General features: G+C 45.9%; 1 protein-coding gene across 1 annotated transcript; it reads left to right on the top strand.

Annotated features, from left to right (window-relative positions):
- LOC119378373 (microspherule protein 1-like) lies at window positions 1-24925 on the top strand. The gene is given in 14 exon segments (XM_037647537.2): window positions 1-147; window positions 3214-3433; window positions 3436-3458; window positions 3887-3928; window positions 4052-4132; window positions 4214-4323; window positions 4396-4504; window positions 4570-4708; window positions 7238-7313; window positions 10103-10136; window positions 10214-10304; window positions 11790-11872; window positions 11988-12203; window positions 24531-24925. Coding segments are annotated over 14 exon segments (1437 nt in total). The 5' UTR covers window positions 1-15; the 3' UTR covers window positions 24612-24925.
- Window positions 24926-25365: the final 440 nt, after the last annotated feature.

The raw sequence follows: 25365 nt of genomic DNA, 5'->3' as shown, positions 1-25365 counted from the left end.
TAATAGAATGGAATAATGCTTTTCATTTCAGAATCTCCACCGACAATTGGAAATGTGAAGTGTGCATTTTCTAATTCTGATGGTGAATCGGCACCTAGGCCTGCCCCAGCTGTGCCCCATGCTAGCCTTAAGGTCAGCACTTACTTGGTAAGGTGCTGTTGTGACATGTTGCTCTGGCAGCATGACTGACACATTCTACAAGCATGTGTCTGTTACACAGAAAGGTCTGTGTGTCCAGAACATCATCAGCGTCATATAATGGCAACCTTTGCAGTTGAGAAGTAATGCCTCATGATATGGCATTGCAAACTTTGGTTGCTTATAGCATTGGTCTGGCAGAAGTCCTATAACTCTCTCTTGTACTGGGCACAATTTGGAAAATGTGTGCACAAGAACTGAGATTTGATAGTGGCTCCAACCAAAACAGGATTGTTTTAATAACCCAATGTTTCGACGCCAGATCGTTTTCTTTTTCAAGGGCTGTACTTTGGGGGAGGTGGTGCTTCGCTTTTAAATTGTCCATTGCAAGAAAGTGAAAGAAGGCCGACAGTATGTTTTTGGGTGACGAGAAATGGGAAAGGAAGGGAGGTGCTGGTGTCGATTGGAGGTATGGGGTGCTTGACTACGTCACCTACGAGGACTAGGCAGAGGTGGTGTACGTGAGCAGGCAGAAGGGCTCATCACAGCACACCGTGGTGGCATGGTATCTACACTATGCAGCGGACAGAGTATATAGATACTTGCGACTGTTGCTATGTGCATGATGGGACTGGAGGGTATGTTCGCACTTATGCACTCCAGTCCACATTCCACATTTCTTTATTTATGCAGTCATCTTCAAAACAAATACTGAGCTATGTGAATGTGTGGTGTGGACTGACGAATAGTAATGAAATTCAAATTGCTTATTTGTAAGCATCAGCAGTTAGCTCAATACAAAACAATGTCTACTTGGGTGTCTAGGTCACGAGATGCAGCTGGCGCACATAGAAGAGATGCACATAGAAGAGAGGTTGCGGCATAGGTCAGCAGAAAAATTGGAGCTCACTGAGACTCACTCAAGAAATATATTTTGCTCCAAGGGCTCACTCGGACTCAGACTCTCCAATATTTTCCCCAACCGGACTCGCTTGGACTCGGACTCACTAGAATTTTTCTCAATCAGACTCACTCAGACTCATGGCTTGACATGAGCCTGAGTGAGCCTCAGTGAGTCAACTCATGAGTATGGTAACGTAAATTAGCTCTTTCAATCATGATGTCAATGCTCATTAATGCCAATATCTCACATAATCGGTGCTCTACTATAGGCCTTTTGATCTTGTACCTTCAAGTACGAGTTATCAGTGGTTTCAATACAGTAATGACATTTTTATGAAATATCCGACTCCCACAAGATATTTTATCAAGAACTTCCTGTGGAAGAGTTTGCAGAGGAGGTCATGGCACTCCCCCCCCTAACTCACGCCTCTGATCAATAAATATTGAGGTGGCGCATGAACGCTAGTGCGTTGAGATATGTGTGGATAGACTTGAGTATAAAGTTAAGCCGATATAAGGCTTATAGTAATGCTAAGGATGAGTGCTAGGCCTCACTTAGACTCACTCAAGAATATATTGTGTGCTTAGGGCTCACTGGGAATCAGACTCACCAATATTTCCTTAACCGGACTCACTCGGACTCACTCAGTAAAATTTTCATGAATCGACTCACTTGGACTCAAACTCGCCAAAATATTACTCACCTGCACTCGCTCAGACTCACTGTCCGATCTGTGTCTGAGTGAGTCCGAGTGAGTCGACTCGTGAGTGAGTTTGCCGAACTATGGCTTGCGGGCACTGGAAAGTGTGCATGTGATCTGGGAGGCAGCGGTATGCATTAGTGAGTACTGCCGTAGCCTGTTAGTACAAGGTATGTGACAGACTTGCACACTTGGTGTTTGACAGAGCATGCATATAGTAGGCCCAATGTTAAATGGTACATTAAAGGAGCCATGAACAGCAAATTTTCAGTGTTGAATTGTGCATTGTACGTTAACCTTGTGTCCTATGGCAAGCTTGCAATTTTAGTGCGTTCAGTGTGGTAGAAAATTGGTATGTGCGTGAATTTTTTAATGTCACAGTTGAACCATACAGCAGAGTGCCAACATTGAGTGTTGATGAATGAACTGACACCCCGAGAAATGACTCCCTCAAGTAACAGAAGCCGACCTTGCCATGCTTTTATACACTGCGAAAATGTGATGTGGTTGAAACAGCTGGAAATCATGTCCACCATGCAGTGTTTTGTTTTGTGTTTGTGTAAGCATCTCGGCAGTTTGTTGCAGTATTTCATCTTGCAAGTGAAGGAATTGTGGGCACAATATGACGGCAATGCCCTTGCTGTCTCATTTGGTACCAGACCATGCTGAGCAATTCATCCAGTGTGGTTTCACATTGTCTTCAAAAAGATGACAGAGTGGTGGCCCCTCGTTTCTTGATGCAACCTGGTGTATGCCAAAATGGCAGTCGCTGTTAGTGGGAGGAGCTTGAAGGCAGTGCTTTTGAATTTAAGTTTTTTTAGCTAAAATGTACTTGGAGCTCAGTTTATTGTGTGACTAACCTTATTGGGCTCTGTGCACTCGGTTACATTGACAAACTGAGATTAGTAGGATGACTATGACGTTTCTTTGAGCAGATGACTCTGGATAGAGACCAGAAGAATAATGATGAAATACTTCTGCCTTTAGAGATCGCAGACATGCATGTTTTCCATGTAGTTAACTCAAAATTATAAAAACAGTTTCACTGAGCATGTTCTCACAATTAAGAATTATCAAGACCTGTTAAGCCTGTTGATGGCAAGGCTGCAAATAAGGAAGCAAGTGATATTTGACTTGTTTTACAAACAATTTTGAATTTCATGATGCGTGCAGGGCAATATTTGGCTCTCACGTTCATATGTGTCTAGTCTACAGATTGGCAGGGCTTTCTGAATATGTTTAAAATGTGTTTCAGGGCCCCTGTAAAGAACACTTGCCCTGGGGCCTGTATATTTAGTCGCACAGCTCCTATTTTGTGTGCAGAACTTTTGTTGCATGGCCCCTTTATATGTTGGAAGAAACGAGTAAAAATAAAAATTGCACTGTCGCTTTATTAGTGTCTTTCTGGAAGGTTTGACAGAGCTTGCTTGATCATCCTTCACCTACGTTTCTTGTTCCTTTGTCTGTGTAGCCTGAGCATTTGCAGAAGAGACGCAGCTCATCTCGGTCCATAAAGCGCAAGAAGTTCGACGATGAGCTTGTCGAGAGCAGTCTCATCAAGACACCTCGTACACGGCCTTTGCCTGGTACTCCTTCAACATCACTGACCCAAAGCGTTGCCCCTGTCGGCAGCTCGGGTTCAGCACCAGTGCTTGCCAGTTACTCTGACAGCAGTCAGGTGGAGTCAATTGTCCCCTGTATTCAGAGAGGAAAAAGGTGAGTGCTAGTCGACAGTGGCATTGCACTCGGAGTGAGCGACTGTGCAAGCTTATGTCAACCCCAGGGGCCCATGACAATTCTCAAATAAATTTCTCTGAAATTAACATTGTGCCTAACTGTTTGCATTGAGCTGACCTCATCATAACTTATGGCCCCTTTTTTAATGAACAAATTACACTCCATCAAACTGGGTCGTCTTTAGAGGCTGTGATGAAGTAAGTTTTGCAAAGGAAAGCTTTGTGCTGGGTTGATGGATTACAGTGGTTGGACACTAACTGCTTGATGCAATTTTCTGTACTTCAGAGTGCTAACTATTAGGGGGTGAGGATTACCAAAGCCTCTGGATGTGTTCATTTTTTTTATTTATATTTTGTCATAGTGGGTCATTCAGTGTTACTAATTTAAATATCCGCTTTTTTTTTTAGACATCAAAGTCCACACCAAAGCGAGTGAAAAAGTCTTCCAAGGTTTGTGCTTTAAGACCCTCCTTATTTTTTTCTTGTTTTACCATTCCATCATGTGTGCCCACGTGAAATAGTTGAATTGCAGTTTTATTATTGAGACTGTACATGCTGCAATCTTTTCTACAGAACACACAGGCCTTGGTCACGAAGGACCTTGGTCGATGGAAGCCTCTTGATGACTATACTCTTTGTTTGGCCATACAACAAGTACGTTTGCAGTCACTTGTTGTTTGTATTTCTGTTTCACTGTGCATGAATCTTATTTTAAATTGGTTCTAATAATGCTAGACAACAAACCTGGAGGCTGTGTTCCGTGGAGTCAAATTTTCCTGCAATTTCACTCGACAAGAAATCAAAGAAAGGTGGTATGCGCTGCTGTATGACCCTGTTATATCCAAGTAAGGGCTGCAATAAGTTTACCATCAGTTATGTTGTGTGTTTATGATCCTTAATCTGAACTTTTCATACAGATTGGCTGTGACCTCAATGAAACAGCTCCACCCAGATGTTTTGGCAAGTGTGCAAGCCAAAGCCCTTTATAGTAAAGAAGAAGAGCGCATCTTGTGCACCATACCATCGGTATATTTGTGATACTATTTATGCATTTACATTGCTCTGGAGCTTATGATGTCCATCCTATGCAGACTTCGCAGCCCACACTTGAGGATTTCCAACAACTTCTCGTGAAACATGCAGACGTATTTCTGTCTTCACGCACACCCAAGGAGTTGTTGCACCATTGGACATTAATGAGGCAGTATTTCCTCTTTCCCGAACAAATGGGTATGAACAGTACTCTATTTACTATTCTTATTATTCAGAGCATGACGCTTGTGTTGGAGAATTAAGGTGTGAATCCACAATTCAGTTTTGAAAAACAGCTTAATACACATTTCACACGGGTGCTTGGAAGACCTTCAGTCCATTTACTCAGTGGTCGAGCAAGAGCTGCTACATGGGACATATGAAATGCCGTTGGGGCAATAGTCTATCGAGTCAACAGATACCTCGCAACTCTATCAGAACTTTGATAACTGTTGAGCTACGGAAGCAAAAACAGTGTGGACGTGCTCTCTCGTTCGCAGTGTGCTTGTACGATTAGAAAAAAAATCTAGCCAGTATATGTGATCGTTGTGAATTTAACCCTTTCACTGTCACTGATGTACCGGTACGTTTTCATGTTCCCCCCCACGTTGTCACTGACGTTCTCCATTGTGCGTTAAAAAATTCATGCCGAAGCGCAAAGCTGGCGGGATTTAGCCTGATTCTACTGGTTGCGCCATTTTTTGAATCCTTCTAGAAGCCCGTATTTTCGCCCCTCGCTGTGTTGGTCCATCTGTTGAAGAGTACGGAGTGACTGCACCCACTCTTTGCTACTCTCTCGGGCTGAGCGACCATGCGGCGTTTGTGTGATTATGGGTACAAGGGTTGTTCTGCCATTCGCCGCATGTTTGCTGTTCTTTTTTAATTCTGTTGGTGTGTCTGCTACGGCGTGTCAAGTTCAGGGGCACATGTCGTTGTCTCTCTAATGAACAGAAACATGACTCGATCGCTGCTTTTGCTCGCTTGCTGTTATCAGCAGTAAACGAGGTTGTTGTATCTCCTTTCCATCCCTCTCTGTAGTCTTGACTTTACAATGTGCCATTTCTCTGTGTTTCAAGCTTTCTCGATATTCCCGAAACCTAGCCGGCACTGGGGTGTGTCACAGCCAGAAACACCTGACATTGAAAGGGTTAATAAAGTATCTTTGCTGCTTGAAATGTGCGAACTGCACGTGCTCACAATAACAGTGACATGCTTGTCTTCGTCATGCTATGTCACCGTGTTTCATTCACCACAGTTTCATTGCTCAACTTAAAAAGCAAATATGTATATTCATAACTTACTCCATGTTACCTGGGACACCCATGGGTGTGCATTATTTCACCCGTGTATTTAAGTCGAAAAACTGATGCCATTTTATTTCTGATACATGATCTTTGTCTCAAAAGCTCGTGCAGTTGAACGCAGTTCTTTTCGGAATTGAGGGCATTCTTTCAGTTGACCTTTTTCAATATTCTATAAGTTTCTGCACCATTCTTGCTCAGTCACAAGAAATTTGATATTGGTCCTTTGTTCAACCTGTTCGTTGATCACTGTTTTCACAAAAAGAAGTGGACTGTATACAGTAGAACCCCGCTGATACGTCTTTGAAGGGACCGTAGGAAATAAACGTAAGAGACGGGAAACGTAAGAGCCGAAAAACAGGAAAAACGGCAAAATATTTAGTGGTACAGAATTTTATTTCAATTCTTACGAGCAGCACGAAAATTGGCGCGCTCAGCCGCGATCTAGTCGATGAATAGAAACGCGGAGCTTAGGACGGCCTTATCCACAGAAATGTAATCAACGTATGTGATTTTTTAACACCAACAGCTGTAGGCATGAAAGAACTAAGCACACGCAATCACGACCGGCGCGGCGAGTCCGACCGCGAACCGCACGCTTCGACCATGCGAGCTCCAACCAGCTCGAACTCCTCCCGTTCTCCGACAAATAACGATGATGATCAGTCTACGCCAACGCGATGGCAGAAGTGAATGCCAATCTCGAAGGCCTTGCTTTCGCGAGCAGTTACGTCATAGACGCCATCTTTGCAATTTGAATCTCGAAGGCCATGCTTTTCTTTGCATCAATTGAAAGATTCTGTTGCTTGCGCCTCTCATGCGCTAATATTACGGTCAAACGAGGCCAAGCTGCGTGAAAATGCGTCATGGCCGCTCTCTTGGGTAGTCACTCGGTCGGCTCCGGGCGTACTTCGCGACGTATCATACGGGAACGGTCCGACAGTTACGACGTAACAGCGGGGTTCCCAATTCATTGTATCCTATGGGAGCTATGCCGGGACCGGCGGAAAACGACGTAACAGCCGGGAAAACGCAGCAGTGAGGAACGTAACAGCGGGGTTCTACTGTAAAAAGCCCATGCACCAAATTCTGCCTTGTCATGCTGCAGTCTGGCCAGTACTACAAGTCAACTGGGTCCTTTCAAGGGAAGAGACCAAAAGAGCAGCATTATTACACCTTCTCGCAATTTTTTGCAGTGACTGCATGAACTTTTGAGACATAATTCATATATAATAAAGATGGTGTAAGATTCCTGGTTCAGGGGCACACTTTGAGCACCGGGTGGTTTCAATTCTGTTTTTGTAGCACGTTGCCTAACGTACCAGTATTGAAAAAATTTATATGTGCTGTGCTGCTAGGAATTTTTACTTTTCATGAAAAATTTTCTGCTTATGCACCGTATAGTAACGGCTCCTACATTTTTCAGCACCTCAGAGAGAAGAAGGGGACCGAATACTCAACCTCTCTGATGCAGAAGACGAATTCGTAGATGAGCAGCTCGTGTAAGTACTGTATTTCATGTATCAAGCCATTTTCTGTTTTTCCCTTACATGTGTTGAACTCTGTGCAAAGCTTCAGCTTGGGCATTCGCTATTGAAAGAACACACAGAAAGTCTTTTTCTGGGGATGTTTTTTTCATCGGTGGATTCAGATTTAAACAGTGAAATTTTTACTCCAAATTGATTGCATGCAATAGACACAGAATTTATGCATTTATTGTGTCTAATGTTTAAGCAGGTGATATTGTATGGTTTTTTCTAATACAGTCGAACCCACGTCTATCAATCCCACATTTAACGAATTATTGTGTATATATCGAACTGTTGTAAAATCCCCTTGAATTTATTTTCGATATACAAAATATTTTTTATATCGAATTACCTATATATAGAAGTTTTTTTTTATCTCCTTCAGATTCTATGTATCTGGGTTCGTCTTGAGATATGGTACTGCCTACCTTGTATTGGGGTAAAATTAGATTATGAAGCAGGCAACGTTGATGTGCCACCTTTAATAAAAATGGGTTGTTGAAACCATTTTGGTGCTTAGTTTCACAAAGTACAGGGTAGCACTGCATACAACTGCTCTGTAATGTTCTTATGTGGTCTTAATGTCAAATCTGTTTCCTTTGGGTGTTCCCCTTCGTTCCTGTGCTGCATGTAGAAAATCTTTGCTTTCCTTTATGCAACGTACAATATGTACAGGTGCTCTGGTAACGTTTGGCACAGGAAGCTCCCCCCACCACTAGGCACACACTTGTTCTGAGCAAATGTGCTGCTGTAAAAAGGCTGCACGTGGTCATCACTGCAGCATTCATAAATGTTGCGTGGTTGCCAGCAAAGTTGCCACAGAGCCCAAGCATAGCCATGTAAGCAGTAGAGGATTTCCAATAGCCAAATACAGTCAAACCCGCATATATCGAACTCGCCAAAAAACAGAAATTAGTTCAATGTATCGGATAATTCATTATATAACTTTTACCAAAATTATTTCATTTTCGATGCAAATTTTCGTGCGCGAGTTGGTTTCACGGCACTGCTCAGAAAAATGTAAGGAAGACTCCTTCACGGAAATATGCAGTTTTCTTTTAATGTTGTATTTTTCCGTGGTTTGTAGTTGGAGATGTGAAGTTATATGCAAGGGCTTGTTATACGCAAGAAAATGCGGCATTGATGTAAATAGCGCCTCAAAATCTTCATACGCAGTGTGTACTCGTCAGGCACCTGAAGCGTCTCATCTGCCTTGGCCCTAATGTCGGCCTTGTTTTTCAGTATTGTACTCAGTGTGCTTCTTGAGATGCTGTACACAGTGGTGACGTAAGGCTTCTTTTTCCCATGCTCGAATGTATCGATTATAGCCAGCTTTGTGGAGAACAGCAGGTTTTTCTGTTTTATGGCATCCATCACGTTGACAAAGGGAGTGGAGAATCGCGGAGAAGCAAACAGTGACAACGGGCTGGTGGCGCAATGACAAAGAGTCATGCGGGAAAGCCAACTTTGGCCGTTTTGTGCTGCCCGATGTTCAATATATCACGTGTTCCGGCCAGTTTTCTTTGATGTAGCCGTACATTTTCCTATGCAGTGACGTTAAGGCATTGTCGTGTTCAAAAATAGTTCGATATACCCAAGTTCGACATAGCCTGGTTCGACTGTATAGCTGTGCAGCCAACTCACCCACCACTACACCAAACCTTTCTTTTTTTTTTTTCAGTAGCCCAATTAGACTGTCATTATTAAATAGCCAAACCTGGCATTGTTGGCACTGCCAGTTTGCATAGCTTTTATTTCTATGGGTAATTGTGATAGAGCTGGTGAATTTTGTAATCACTGCCGTCTGGGAATGTCTGCTGTCTCTGGTGGGATGAATAATATTGCAGCATCATAAGTTGCGAGTGTGCGCAATATTTCGATCAAGGTTTAAACATTGAAAAGAGCCGATGGTACAAGAAATGAACTGTCGTTGAGATAAGGGCTAGTTTCTATACATTCATAATAATATTTTGGAATAGAAACTTCTTTTTTTTGAGGCGGTATAATGCAAAGAAATAACAAATTTCAATTGTTATACTCAAATGCCATTTCGAAATTCGTAGTTCTAAAATATTTGTGCATTAGAACAATGGGCTTTTTGCTTGGATTCATCAACCTTTCACTAGTCTGAAAGAATTCTTGACATCAGATCCCTAGTAATCAGGTTTCACTGTAATTTTTAAAGTTTGGTGCATTTCGCTTGCTGAAACGCTTGTCTTGATTAAATCTAGGTAGTTACTATTAAAGCAATGTTCTCAGCATAATTGATGTACACGCGCCCACAAAGGTTTATGGAACATGAGTTCCACTTCAAATGCCAATTTCTGCTCTGTTAGTTTATGGCACTTCTAACCTAGCAGGTAGCTGCGTAGGTCGCAATAACTACTACAGACTGGAACATCTATTTGGAGTCTATGTTCTCAGACAAAGTGGGAAAATAGCTTTATCAGAAATTTCGTGTTCTGCAAACTTTTGGGTGGGGGGGGGGGGGGGGATACAAGGCAGTCTACTTGGACTGTGTAAAAATTAAATTCACTCAAATAAATGTTTAATGTTGTTTGGAAAAATGATGACTAACAACAACTTCTCTTTTCTAGTGGGATGAGATATCTTTTTATTATTATTATTGTTTTGTTTTAGTTTGCTTGTGAGTTGGCTTACTACTAATTACTTAAATTAAAGGTATTCCAGTCTAGCGCAAACTGTGTGCTATATGTAGGAACAGAAAGTAAAGGTAAATTTTCCTTTGCTTTTTTTCACAGTGGTTGGGTGAAGGATGAAGTCATGGATCACGGTATGTGCAATTGAGGCACTCGCTGATGACATATTGTGTCTTGCTGTATATTCCACTTGACTATATTTACTTCCAGAACGTCCATCTACTAGAGCGCAATGCCCTGCAAGAGATTCGTCAGCTGGAAAATGAACTACCAAAGTGGCATGTGCTTGTGGACAGTGTCACTGGTACGTCATAGACCTTTTGCTTGACACCCATTGTATGTTTTGCCGTTTAAACTTTGTATATGAAACGCCTTAGTGCAGGTTTGGGCATTGCGACCAAACCTGAGTGACCAGCTGAGTGATGCATGCACGTGGCATGCATCACTCAGTTGCAACTGAGTCTACAAAGTATAAAACTGTTGCATAATATGAAAAGGTTCAAATTTCAAAGGGAAACCATGTGCCCTTTCTTTCACAGTATCTGCACTTTAAGCGAGAATGAGTTGCATCCACGAACATCCTGTGCGAAATGCCTTGCTTATAGCACGTCACATGATTTCACCTGGTCATCCAATGTGAAACTCGCAATACTGCCACGGAAATGCACTGTGAAATAAAAGTGGCCGAGAAGGAAAAAGAAAGGAGGCGGAGCTCGTCACGTGAACATTATGTACGTGGTCTCTTGTCAGTTGCGCCAAGCCCTCTGCTCTTCTATATGGAAGCAGGCAGACGAACTCCACTTGCAGACTTGTGGACACACTGAAGAAGAGCGTTGTATTGGTAGTGAAGCTTGCCTCCTGGTAGCATGATAACAAGACAGTAACTTCTCTTTTTTTAGCTTCTCTAATCAGCCATTCTGAAAAACTCGTTCAGGAAAATACTCACTTGACACGGAGCCTTACAAATTACAGTTCATAACAAAAATGTGCCATGGAGGCTTGCGAGAGGCCCTTTAATACACTGATGTCTTTACCATTTGCGAGTGCCTAGTTAAGTTATTGGTGCAGGCTTATTCAATGTGGCTTGATTAAAATCAAGTAGACCAAACTTGAAACTTTTGCAGTATGGTTTCATCTTTGAACTCTTTACTCTGTCAAAAAAATAAATAAATAAACAAAGCAGACAGGCCACGAAAATTTGTCTGATGATCCACATTTTTATTGGTTCCCCATCCATGCTGTTGTGATTTCTCGAAATTTAGAACCTCCAAAATAACAAATTACAAGTATGAAAGGACCTTTGGCACGTTTGCCACTCCTGCGAATTTGCAGGTGTTCAATTGCGAGCAAAATTGCACCATGTGAAACAGGCACTATATTGGGACTTATGATCCTGTCATATCCAAAAATAGATACACATCTCGATACCTCTGATTTAAATGCACTTCTGTCATCTTTTTTTGTCTCATTTATTTATGCACTTATGCTCCATATTTTTGTGCCATTGTAAGAAGAGAAATGTCATCAGTTATTTGTAATGCAATAGTAGTGTAACTGTCTGTGATAAAATTTACACAGCCATAAATGGGGATTGCAGCAGAACTGCCTGATTTCAGTTCACACCATGAACTACTGCATTGGTGATATGATTGGGCTGCTTTATTCTTTTATTTTTTTCTAACTGAGTTGAGCCAAGGCTGAACCTCTTCCTTCTTTGTGGAAAAATTGTATTGGATACGCCAGTTTCTGAGGGGCTTTTGCTACAACCATTATGCCATCTTTCTTGCAGGTGTATCGCCACCTGATTTTGACAATCAAACTCTTGCTGTACTTCGTGGTCGCCTTGTACGGTACCTTATGCGATCTAAAGAAGTAAGTACTGACTGTGCAGGCCTCACAAACATCTCTTGTAAGAGTTTCTGAACTGCCCCAGTATTGGCGAAAGTGGGCTTGAGCCATTGCGATTCTAATGGCGTCATAATTTCAGATAACGATTGGACGTATGACCAAAGACAATGTCATCGATGTTGACCTGTCTTTGGAGGGCCCTTCGTGGAAAATATCACGTCGTCAAGGTGTGATCAAGCTTCGCAACACTGGGGAATTTGTCATTGCTAATGAGGGCAAGAGGCCAATCTTCATTGATGGCAAGCCAGTTCTAGCTGGCAACAAGCACAAGCTGAACAACAACTCTGTTGTGGAGGTAACGAATTGCCTTTCCTTGTTGTGTGTTATTTCTCTTCCTGCTCTTTGTTTTATTTTACTTTAAGTTTACTTCATAATAGTATCAAAAGCCCACTTGCCTCTTCATGTTGCTTGAAAAGGTATAGAAATGTGTGTGCATATAGTGTAAAGAAGCTTGATAGGAATGTTTCAGTGGAAGGGTTCCTGGTCATTAAAAAGCCTTGGTCTGGCTGTAGGTGACATGGTGGGTTGTGGAGATTGAGAGGGGATGCATTAAATTAACTTTGACCACATCCCTTCATGTACACCCGTGAAGAGCGAGCCGAAATCGCTGTCTACACCGTCTAGTCGTGAGCCGTCTGCTGTCGAGAACAGTGCTTTGATGGAATAGCTGTCAAGAGCATTACTCTGACGGAATTTGTCAGAGAAATGCTGGCGACAGCAGACAGCTCGACACTAGACGGCGCAGACGGCAAAGGTATACGAATGGCAGTGGTCTGTATACTTTGCTCACGGGTGTACATAGAAAAGTCGGTGCACTAGCATTATGCCACTGTTAAAATGTGACTGAAAAACAGAATAGTAGTTCGACATCACATCACAAGCCTTCAGCATACGGTTATTTGCATACATGCCCACTCTCTTAAAATTTATATATTAATTAGACTCTGTAGGTATATGTATGAATTAGGAATCTGTCTGTGATTTTATTAATGTTGCATCAAGTTTAACAAAAAAGATAGCTGGATTCCTCCGTCGAAGAAATCGGTATAACACGAAAGTGAAACGTGTCGTCACAGAAGTAGTTGATTGTGTATAGTGCATTGGTATATGAGAGCTTGTAGTGGCACATCTCCATACCGAGGACTAATGCCCATGATCATGATTTAACCCTTGCGGTAGCTGAAGTTGTCAAGACATACCTGGACACCGCATATGGGTGAATCCGACGCAAAGGTGGCATCAACTAGCACCAGGGGCATTGCCAGGGGGGGGGGGGGCCTTATGGGGCTTCAGCCCTCCCCCCCCCCCCCCCCCCCCCCCCCGAAATTTTTCGTGCTGTCTTTCACCGCCGACCAGGGACGTCGCCCGGGGGGTGAGATTTATTGGGCTTCAGCCTCCCCGCCACCCCTTGAATTTTTTTTTCGTTCTATTTACACCGCCGTCCGAAATAACCACCTTCACCGAAAACCAACCAGGATGTCGTCTAAAATGTTTTTTTTTTTTTTTTTTTGAGCACAACAATACCATGGACAGTTAAAAGGTTCTGGATGGTGGCTTTTCTGCAAGATTTGTTTTAAACCATGCAATTTGTGAAACAGGGTATCACTCTTGTTCTTTTTTGAACAATAAAAAGAAAATTGACTGTGGTCCGATTATTGCTATTTTACCTTACTTTCACGCAGCCGACGTCTGCCATTGTGTCCTTCCTATCTTAGAAGCTCTACAAGGCGACGCAGGTTTAAGTACATTAATTTTTAATGACTAACGTCCCTGGAACTAACACTTACTCTCCATGCAGCTACTTCTACAAGGCAACTTTTTAGTCTTCACAGATCACCTCGCCAGACGAATAGTCGGTCCGCTCACAGACTCCATGCGAATGATCTTTTATCCCCAGTTCAGATGAGCTGTAAATTCCCAGGGATTATTATGTGCATATAAAACTTATTTCTTTCAGTAGACTCACTGTCAAATGTACGCGTGCAGTGATAAGAAAAGAAAAACGTCCTTAAGAAAACAACCCTGGTGCCATGTCCAACCCATTGCTGAAAGGACACCACCCTCCGACCACCCTCGAGCCACTTCGCTGCTCCCGCCTCCGCGCAAAACGTTACACGTGGCACCACTTACGGGCTCGTTACCCCAACTCCCACTCCAGCGATTCTGCCGAACCAGACTGTAAAGCAAAGTGCGGAAATGGTTATTGCGGCGAAGGAATGTCAGTACACAAACAATTATCAAAGGTGCCGACTGGGCGCCCGTAACCCCGTGACGTGTGCCCGCTCCTCGCCGTTCACGCATTCTAGAGTCAAGGGCCTAGCCCCCGTCTGAGCCGCCTGATGCACGAAACACATGACGAATGCCTCCGGCGACCGCGCGGTGCCGAAAAAGCAGACCACATTGTCTTGTACCTCCTTGGGTGGCGACCGCGAAGCGCGCGAACAGCAAACGGTGGGGCCGAACCAAGGCCGAACCGATGCGACACCTCGCCACCGTCGCGCCGGGGCCTGGAAGCGGCCCATTCATGCGCAGCCGGAAGGCATCGCTGGGCAATTAGGGAGGTCATTACGACGGCGTTTCCAACCCTTCCAGCCACCGCCCGCGTGGAAGCGGGCTCCTTTGTCCTGGGTGCAACAAGAAACCAGATGGGCTCCCTCATCTCCGGAGCCCAAGTACTTTGCGGGGCGACGCGCAGGCACTTCGAAGCCTGCGGTCAGGGGCCATCTGGTCGCATCTGCTTTGACCAAAAGCCGCCCAAGTCGCGCTGCGCGACGGAATGAACGCAGCACCCCGACCGCCATGGCCTCCCAAGTTTTCCGCTCAAAGTAAACAAGAAAACAACAATCGTGCGCCCAGTTCTGACGGCGGTCCTACAGACTGCTACCCAATTTAAGGCCGTGCAGGTCCGATTGTTAGGGAGTCGCACCAGCCGACGTGGTCGAGCACCCACTCTTGGTCCCAACAGCTACGCTACCCGAGTCACAACAGCACCGACGCGAAGAGATTTGGCGCTTCAGTTGTGCGGTCATGTCGCAGAAAAGAATATCGTCCTTTTTTTCACCTGCGCCAAAGCGTCCAAGCCATGACACCGAAGCCAGCAAAGGTGCGCACATTATATTTTTGTACTATAACCCCAATTCCTTAGAGCACGTGAGCCTCTTCGATTTTCACGCATGAGCGCTAATGGAAGGTGTTGGAAGATGGCTGGGCGTTGAGTAAGTGGTTAAACTTCAGCTGCACTGCTGAATTGTGTGACGGACAGACAGAATGACAGACCAAGAATGTTTAAGTTCCCCAAGGAAGACCATCGTCTTTAAAACTCGAAGCGAATGAAAACAAAGGGGCTAGAAGGTGCGTGCCTTATCGCGCATCATGGCCCTGGGCAATTTCTCTCTCTTTTTTTCTGTGAACGTGCGACTTGCTTTCAGTGTGATCGCGAGCGCGCGCGCGGGCACATGGAGGCCTTCCGCGGCGGTCGCAGTAACTGTGCAGCCTACGCATCAGCCACCGACCTCCGAGTGTATTACGGATTTATGGCGCAGTCATTTTGGTTTATGGCATCATTTGTCGATAGTGTCACGTGGTCGTGACGTCGACGAAGAAAGCAGTCGGCGTTTGCAGAATGAAACTGTTTATTTGGCCGAACTTGTGGCCGGGAAAATGAGAACTAGAACTACAGCAATACACGCTGTACAATGATAGCGGCGAACAGGGCGTCGTCCGTCGATCAACTGACAAGCGGTCAAGTGCGTCGGTTTTTATACAGGTGCTATGGAACTTTCCAGCGATATCGCTGGTGGCGGCGTTATCTCTCGATAAAGCTGGAACATTCGCGTGCGGCGCGAAATCTTAACAAAACGATCTACTACAATCGAGAAGTCTCTCGAACACTGCTTCGCGGGCAGCGTCGAGCGTTGATAACCGCCCTTGCAGGTCAAACCCAAAAAACATCAAAATAGGACAAGAAGTGGGCGTGGCATTGCCCCCCTCTGAAAAAGCATCGTCCCGATGCTTGTGAAAGAACAAAGAAGAGAAAAAAAACACAAGTGCATACATAAATAAATTACAATAACAAAGGTAAAAGTAGCGTCCCCAGATTCGCTAACGTGCAAAAAAACGGCTTAAGACGCACGACATGGACGACTTCAGGTCGTGCGCGGCGTCGCTGGGAGTTCGTAATGCCGTCCGGGATGACCTCGTAGTCAAGAGCGCCGAGACGTCGAAGAACCTTGTAGGGTCCGAAGTATCGCCGAAGGAGTTTTTCGCTAAGGCCACGTCGGCGTATCGGCGTCCAGACCCAGACGCGGTCGCCGGGCTGGTATTCCACGAAGCGTCGTCGCAGATTGTAGCGACGGCTATCGGTGTGCTGCTGGGTCTTGATGCGCAGGCGGGCGAGCTGTCGAGCTTCCTCGGCACGTTGTAAGTAAGCGGCGGCGTCGAGGTTTTCTTCGTCGGTGACATTCGGTAGCATGGCGTCCAGTGTCGTCGCCGGGCTCCTTCCGTAGACCAACTTGTACGGCGTCATCTGCGTCGTTTCTTGGACGGCCGTGTTGTAAGCGAAGGTCACGTACGGAAGGACGGCGTCCCACGTCTTGTGCTCAACGTCGACGTACATGGCCAGCATGTCGGCGATGGTCTTATTTAGACGCTCGGTGAGGCCATTGGTCTGCGGGTGGTAGGCGGTGGTGCGGCGGTGGCTCGTCTCGCTGTATTTTAAGATCGCCTGAGTTAGGTCCGCAGTAAAGGCGGTACCTCTGTCTGTGATGAGGACCTCTGGGGCGCCATGACGCAAGATGATGTTCTCCACGAAGAACTTTGCTACCTCGGCGGCACTGCCTTTGGGCAAGGCCTTTGTCTCGGCGTAGCGGGTGAGGTAGTCAGTTGCTACGACGATCCACTTGTTGCCGGAAGTCGACGTCGGGAACGGCCCCAGTAGGTCCATCCCGATTTGCTGGAACGGCCGGTGAGGTGGTTCGATTGGCTGCAGAAGTCCCGCTGGCCTAGTCGGTGGTGTCTTCCGTCGCTGGCAATCTCGGCAAGTCTTAACGTAGTGGGCGACGTCGGCAGGAAGGCGTGGCCAGTAGTATTTTTCCTGTATCCTCGCGAGCGTGCGGGAAAAAGCCGAGGTGGCCAGCCGTCGGGTCGTCGTGCAGGGCCTGCAGAACCTCTGGTCGCAGTGCCGAAGGTACAACGATGAGGTAGTCAGCCCGGGCCGGAGAGAAGTTCTTCTTTACGAGGACGTCGTTTTTCAAGAGAAATGACGCCAATCCCCTCCTGAATACTTTTGGAACAACGGCGGTCCTGCCCTTGAGGTATTCCACAAGGCCCCGGAGTTCCGGGTCGGCTTGCTGTCGTTCAGCGAAGTCGTCGGCACTTATGGTTCCCAAGAAGCAGTCATCATCGTGGTCGTCCTGCGGCGGTGCGTCGACGGGGGCACGAGACAAGCAGTCGGCGTCGGAGTGTTTTCTTCCGGACTTGTAAACGACGGTAATGTCGAATTCTTGGAGTCTTAGGCTCCACCGTGCGAGGCGACCTGAAGGGTCCTTCAAGTTGGCTAGCCAACACAGGGCGTGGTGGTCGCTCACAACTTTGAAGGGCCGGCCGTAGATGTAGGGGCGAAACTTCGATGTAGCCCAGATGATGGCCAGACACTCCTTTTCTGTGGTGGAATAGTTGATTTCTGCCTTTGATAGCGACCGGCTAGCATAACTGATGACCCTTTCCAATCCGTCGGTCTTCTGCACAAGGACGGCGCCGAGTCCTACGCTGCTTGCGTCGGTGTGGATTTCCGTATCGGCGTGCTCGTCGAAATGCGCAAGTATCGGAGGCGTCTGCAGGCGTCGTTTCAATTCTTGAAATGCCTGAACTTGCGATGTTTCCCACCTGAATTCGACGTCGGCCTTCGTGAGTTGCGTCAGTGGCTCGGCGATCCGTGAAAATTCCTTGACGAAACGTCTGTAATAGGCGCACAAGCCGAGAAAACGGCGCACGGCCTTCTTGTCGGTGGGCGTCGGGAAGTCAGCGATGGCAGCTGTTTTCCGCGGGTCCGGGCGAACACCATCCTTGCTGATCAAATGACCCAAGAACAAGAGCTCCTCGTACGCGAAGCGGCACTTTTCAGGCTTCAAAGTGAGTCCGGAGGTCTTGATTGCTTGAAGTACAGCTTCAAGGCGCCGAAGGTGTTCGTCGAAGTTTGAGGAAAACACTACGACGTCGTCCAAGTACACGAGGCACGTCTGCCACTTCAAGCCGGCCAGTACTGTGTCCATAACCCGTTGAAAAGTCGCAGGTGCCGAGCAAAGACCAAAAGGCATGACCTTGAACTCAAACAGGCCGTCTGGCGTTATAAAGGCAGTCTTTTCTCGGTCTCTCTCGTCGACTTCTATTTGCCAGTAACCGGTCTTGAGGTCCATCGACGAGAAGTACTTTGCGTTGTGTAATCGATCCAGGGTGTCGTCTATCCGGGGAAGGGGATACACGTCCTTCTTCGTGACTTTGTTCAGGCGACGATAATCGACGCAAAAACGAAGAGTCCCATCCTTCTTCTTCACTAGCACCACGGGGGATGCCCACGGACTCTTCGACGGCTGGATGATGTCGTCGCATAGCATTTCGTCGACCTGTTTCTTCACGGCCTCCCGTTCCCGCGTCGAAACCCGGTAGGGACTCTGACGGTGTGGTCGAGCATTTTCTTCTGTTATAATGCGGTGCTTAGCAAGGGGCGTTTGTCGGACCCGCGATGACGACGAGAAACAGTCCTTGTATTGCAGGAGCAGGGTTTTGAGCTTATCTTGCTTGACCTTCGGAAGGCTCGGGTTGACGTCAAAATCCCGTTCGGGACCTCTATTTGTCGAAGCAGGTTCGACAGCGTCGAAGAGGGCGAAAGCATCGCTGGCGGCTACACATACCGCCGATGCCAGTATCGACAGATGGGGCTACGCGGATTCACCGTCAACGCGCCGCGCCCGCAGCCAGGCGAACGGCCTCGCGACATCGACGACTACCTCACCGGAACACAGTGGGAAGAACGACGACCTTCCCGCTCACCGTCGCCCGGCCGCTACATGTCACCGCACCGCAGGCAGTACACTGGCCCAAACCGGGGCCGGTCGCCTAGCCCGTATCCGGGAAACTAAGGGCAGCAACCGATGGAGGTGCGGTTGCTGTACGACGAACTGCCGAAGATCCTCCGCGGCCGCCGACGACGACAACGCGACGAGACCTTCAGAACACGACGCAAACCGGACGGAGCCCTCACAACGAAACTTCGCGGCCCGAAGAAAACCTGACGACGCAACGTCGAAACAGCGGGACAAATCGACGAAGCCGTGATCCGACGCCACGACCTAACCGCAACGCAAGACGACGAACAAGCGACCACGTGACATCTGGTCACGACCACGTGACATCTGGTGGAGGTGCTGCTCGTTCATGTTCCGGACGCCCCCGACAAGCCTTGTACCCAGCACCTCCACCAGATGTCACGTGGTCGTGACGTCGACGAAGAAAGCAGTCGGCGTTTGCAGAATGAAACTGTTTATTTGGCCGAACTTGTGGCCGGGAAAATGAGAACTAGAACTACAGCAATACATGCTGTACAATGATAGCGGCGAACAGGGCGTCGTCCGTCGATCAACTGACAAGCGGTCAAGTGCGTCGGTTTTTATACAGGTGCTATGGAACTTTCCAGCGATATCGCTGGTGGCGGCGTTATCTCTCGATAAAGCTGGAACATTCGCGTGCGGCGCGAAATCTTAACAAAACGATCTACTACAATCGAGAAGTCTCTCGAACACTGCTTCGCGGGCAGCGTCGAGCGTTGATAACCGCCCTTGCAGGTCAAACCCAAAAAACATCAAAATAGGACAAGAAGTGGGCGTGGCAATAGAATGGGGGACAAATTCTAGCTGACTGAGAATTAATCGTAAGTTACAGGCCGCATGCTGGGTTTCCAGCGGGTCTGGGAAGGAAACGGAGGAGCTATAACGTCTCGCTCGCGTGTTCTGACCATGCTGAAAAGTTGTTGCAGGGCCCTTTTAAGCACACGCAGAAAGAACATGAGGTTAGGAATGCGTTCCAATTTTTTTCCCCAGCATGGGTAAGATAAATAAGGAAATAAGAAAACTTACCTTTAACGCCTCATTGCATATCTCATATAAGTGACCATCGTTAAAATTAAGGGAAATTATTTGTGGAACGAACATCTTTTCGAGCTCACTTTCCCCACACTCGATAACCCAGTAGAATCAGCTACGGCAGCAAATTGCGGATTGTATTACCGAAGCATTTTTCAGAACATTACTGGCGAATGTATTACAGCGTGAACCTATTTTTTTCTCTTTCTGTTGTGTTAATTTTTTTTGCCCAGTTGTCTATTTCTACGCGCACGTGTAACCCTGTGTATTTCCCTCCTGCAATAATTTCTTACTTGTTTTCTTACTTGTTCTTGACAGTGCGCAGCATTCAAGAAGTGATTTGCAGCATATAATACAAATTGTCACTGGTAATACATGCTATTCATATACTTAGTCGTTCGAAACATTCGATGAGGAGGTTGCGCTGCAACGTGAGCCCCCCCGAACAAAATTCCTGGCTACGCCACTGACTAGCACATGGTAAACACTGTTACTCGATGTGCACTCCTTCAAAAGTGTCGTGAAACATGAAGAGAAACTCGATGAGCGTCCTGTCTTCCCTTTAGCCAAGCCGTTAATTCTCGCAGGGCGAGCGGGGAACGCGGTGCGACAGCCAGGTGTGCGTCGGAGAGTTATTTTTCTATATGAATGGATGCTATGAGCAAGGCTTGGGCTAAAGCCATAACCTCGTGGTGTGTTAAAGCATTTACGAAATTATACTTCTCCTACTTGAAACACACTGAATGGGACGGTCGTAGCAATGGCGCATTGCCAGACCTAATTGCGGCGGCAAGAAGTTTTTTTTTTTTTTTTTCGAGCCTGGTGGCACACATGTCACCACCCCATTATAAAGGGGACGCTCATAGCATCCATCCATCCATCTATCCAAGAATACTGCGAAAGGAAAGTGTGAAAGATAAAAGGTGCGTTCATGTAGCCTCCGTTATGTGTTCGGCGGTAGCTCAGTGGGGTAAACGCCCGCCAGCCATCGTCGCGGACCGATAGGTCATGGGTTCGACTCCTGTCAACGGAACTTTTTCTTATAGTTTTCTTTCTTTGCCATCTGATGGCGTTGATTTTGCTGACATCATGAAAGTCTTGGTGGACCTCGGCATAAAACACTTTCGTGTCAAAAGTTAGTCGATTTGCAAAAGCAGTTAGCTCGTCAGTTTTCGCACCAAATTTCTGCCTCGTATTAAATGTGGATGCTAAAGTTTTCAGCCCAAAATTCGCGGTTCTGGTTTTGTTGTTGCTTAGTGCTCTCAGTCATCCCCAAGACTCGTAGAAGAGGGAGCATAGTCTTGCGGTGGCATCCGTAGGCTGCTTCTTGTTTCAACCGGCGCTGTTTTGGGCATGCCAACTTCAATATGTACTCCATGAAGAATTGGCTTGTTCACCAAAAGTATATCTTGCATGATTTCAAGACTGCGGAAGCAGTACCCAGCTGCTTTTAAAAGAAAAGTTACTTTAGCTGCAGAGATTATCAGGAATTGCGTTACAGGGCAGTGGTCCAGTGTCGGTGGGGGCAGCGTTCGCGATTGGAAGGGGTAAAAAGAGGCAGTTCTTTTATGCAGCAGCCTGAAAAGTTGTTTCTGGAGACCGAAGAACGGAGTCTTTTCAGAGATGGAACAGGAGCTGACTGCCTTCATGCAATCAATGCCAACGGAGGCTGCACACCTGGCTGTGACTATCGAGCTGCTACAAGCGAAGGCAAGAGAAAGGCATTCCTCAGAAATACTACGAGGCCAGCAAAAAGTGAATGTCACGTTATATGCACCACACGGCCTTTTTTTACATCAGTGGACGTTAATATAACAGAAACTCCTTGAAAGCTACGAAGAACAGCTTGTGGCTTTTCAGCAGCATGTTATAAAGCTGCGGAACAACATTGACTTTCAACTGAGCCAGATCAACTGAGCCAGATGCCGGTGTACCTTCACATGCCGTTGACACTCAAGGAGAACAGCTCCAAACAAGTTTGCATAAGGTCAAGTGGCAGTGAGGAGATGCCGGTCATGGTAATGTTATCCTACATGGTGGATGGTCGCAAGCTTCCACCCTGTGCAGTGTTCTAGCATAGTATACTTCTGAAGAATGAGAAGTTTCTTGAAAATATTGTGCAATGCCAGGACAGAAAGTGGATGGACAAAGCACTGGTGCTTCATTGGACAAAATTTGCGTGGTGTTGGTGGATGGTTTTCTCTGTCGCTTGGCTGATTCCATGAAAAAATCTACTGCACAGATCCTGCACCAAGCTCATCATCATTCCCAGAGGCATGTGGTACCACTTGAAACTGCTGGTCGTTTGCATTAACCCTCTTGCTACACTTTTTTGGGCAAAAACAATAGAAAAATATCTATTTTTTTTCTTTCTTTTTGATTCTGTGTGTCTTGAAACAACCCAGAAAACTATTCAAAGGCGCTTTGTTCACAAGATATAAGCAAAATATTTTTCTGAAAATATGCAGGGGATTGGCTTCACTGCACTGCACCGCGGAAACTGCCCTAACTTCTCCAGTATTCAGTGCAGAAAATGTCTTTGTAAAATGAAACAAATAAAGTGCGGGGACAAACGAGCCTGTGCAAAAAAACCTTGAATGTGCTGGTGGGGGTTTGTTTACATCTATCGGCATCCACTGCTGATGTGTCGAGACGCAGTCGTCATCTGAATCCAATGATTTAGAGAAACTATGCTATTCCTTGTAGTCGTTGCCACACTCAAGGGAGCTGAAATTGTTCTTCATTCCACAAAACTTCGGCAAACAGGTGCTTTTTTTTTTTTCTGGACAGAGCTGTTGCCAGCACGTGCGTGCTGCTCGGGCACAGAGGTAGATGCCATTTTTTAATTCCGGTTACCAGAATCAACTCCTTTCTGACCAAAAGGCATGCTTTGAGCGTGTTTCTAAATTTTTTACTGTGCCATTTGTTCAAGCCCAAAGAGAACTGCAAAATGAATTAGGGTAGCTTAACTGTGGCGCCCCAAAACGCTTCTTTCAGCGTGGTCTAGCCCAGCTTGTCTTCAGTGGGAGCAGTACAAACCGTGTGAACGAGCTCAGCTTGTATTCAGTAGGGAAAGAGCTAACAAACCTTAGGCCAGATGAAGTGCCGCTACCGAGAGTGGATGAGGAGCTGAAACGGGCCTCTCTAGTGGTGCTTTATATCTGAATTGTAGGCACTTGGGTCAGCATCCCTGAGAAGCTCATCAGTTGCTCCTTTAGGAAATGCGGCATCTCAAACGCACTTGACAGCCCTGAAGATGTCTTTCTGCGGGAAGAGATCTCCGACAAGAGACATTCTCAAGACAGTGTCAGTGAAACGGACAACTATTGAACGTGAACTGCAATGCAAATAAATGCTTTCTTTGAGGTTTGCTGACTCACATTATATGCGGATGAAAAAATTTTTTTTTTGTTTTTGCTATCCTCAAATTACAACTCGTGTTATATGTGAATTCCTATTGTACGGTGGTGTTTATGACATATTTGGTGGCATGAATCTTATGGCTTAGCAAATGTGAAAATAATAGGCATGCGCCTACTATGCAGGGAACTCCTTGCAGCCAGCACCTGGTCTATTTATTTTATTCACCCATTAGGTTCCGCAGCAATGATTTCCAGGTTGATCATAAGCCTACACATATTTAATACTCATGCTCGATCAGCCTGTCTCTTTGAGCAAGCTGGCCTAATTGTGCATCTTGAAACAGACACTGTAGCCTTCGCATACTTTGTACAGTATTTGCAATGTAGAATGTTATTACAGTGTTGTAGAACAAAATAGGGGCATTTGCACAGGGGAGGTTAAAAAAGTAAGAGGTCAGAATGATGGTCAAGCTCCTGCAGAAGGTTAGTCTGAAATTGAGTTAACTATGTGCAATTCTGCGAGTGGGACTCTACACAGCGCGAAGCAGTCTTCATAAGTTGTGCATGAGTTCTTGAAAAGCAAACCACTGTGACATTGTACTTATTGTTGTTTGAACCCAATAACCCAAACGCTGTGCCCTTGTGAGCATTTACCCGTGCTTGAGGCATCGTTGAAGCAGCGTATACATCAAAGTGGACAATTGGACAACCTGACAGAAGCTCCTGCATCTTCAGTTTTTCCCTTCTTTCAAAATTTTGTTGCAGAGTCAAGCAAGAGCACTAATTTTCTATTGCTTGATTGGCCAAGTGCTAGGAGCACTGGGCACTAGTTCCAGTGGTAACTCCTGTTGAAGTTTTACTTTTCTGAGTCTCCCCAATGTGCTTAGAATATCTAAATACGACCAAAATCTAAAATTCAGTCAATTCACAATGTTGCTGATGGAAAATATTTGAAGGCAATGTTTGGCAGTATGTCAAATCGATCGATTTCCTCGGGCGCACTAAGGAAGGATTTAATGAACATTTTTAGCTGGAAGTATGCCTTCATGATACAAAGAGTTGACTGCATATTTGAAAGTGTTTAGCCTACTGCAATTCTGACTTGGACCTCTGCTTCTTTTTCAGATTGCTAACTTGAAGTTTATATTTCTTGTCAACCAAGACCTGATAAGTGTCATTCGCTCTGAGGCGCCTCAGTCGTCGTAACAGCTACCGGACAAGAGGATTGAGCTTCTTTTTCCATTTCATAGAGTGAATGTAGTGTTTAAAAAGTCTAACATCACCCTCTCATTGTAAGAAATACATCATTTACATTTTTGAAGTTTCATTTACAGAAAATGTTTATGTGGCACTTTTACATAAGCTGCAAGTTTTTCTGTATGTTTTTACTTCTATTTTTCAAGCAGCCATGAAAGACATGTTTAATTTGGCTTGCTGGGGTTTTTTTACCTGAGAAGCTGCACAGATAGCACAAATGTTATTTTTCCGTTGTTTATTGGTATTAAATTATTCACATGCAACCTGTTTTCTCCTATGGTCATTTTTCCGGCCCCATAACATACACAATCCGACAATTGGGGTGCCTTTAAAAGGGGTTTTTCTTTGTTAAGTCATGTTGGGCCTCCAGTGTCACTGTGACAGCCACAGAGGAGATTGGGTAGTGCAAAGTGAGCTGCCCCCAAGCTAAAGTACTTGGGCCAGTATAGATTAGAGCACTGCACGGGCTCGGGCCTACTCGAAAACCCGGGCCGGGCCGGGTAAAGTAGTTTTCACGGCGGGCTCAGGCCTGAGGCTCCGGGCTTAGGGCCGGGCCCGGGTTTGAGGTGACGGGCTTAGGGCCGGGCCCGGGTTTGTAGTGACGGGCTCGGGTCGGGCCGGGCTTGGACTTTGCTCCGTTCTCAAAGGGACACTAAAGTGAAACATTGAATCGGTTTAGACGGATAAAGTGTGCTATGAGAAT

Source organism: Rhipicephalus sanguineus, unplaced genomic scaffold (assembly GCF_013339695.2).
Source record: "Rhipicephalus sanguineus isolate Rsan-2018 unplaced genomic scaffold, BIME_Rsan_1.4 Seq807, whole genome shotgun sequence".
Taxonomy (NCBI): domain Eukaryota; kingdom Metazoa; phylum Arthropoda; class Arachnida; order Ixodida; family Ixodidae; genus Rhipicephalus; species Rhipicephalus sanguineus.
This window is presented reverse-complemented; position numbering and strand designations above follow the sequence as displayed.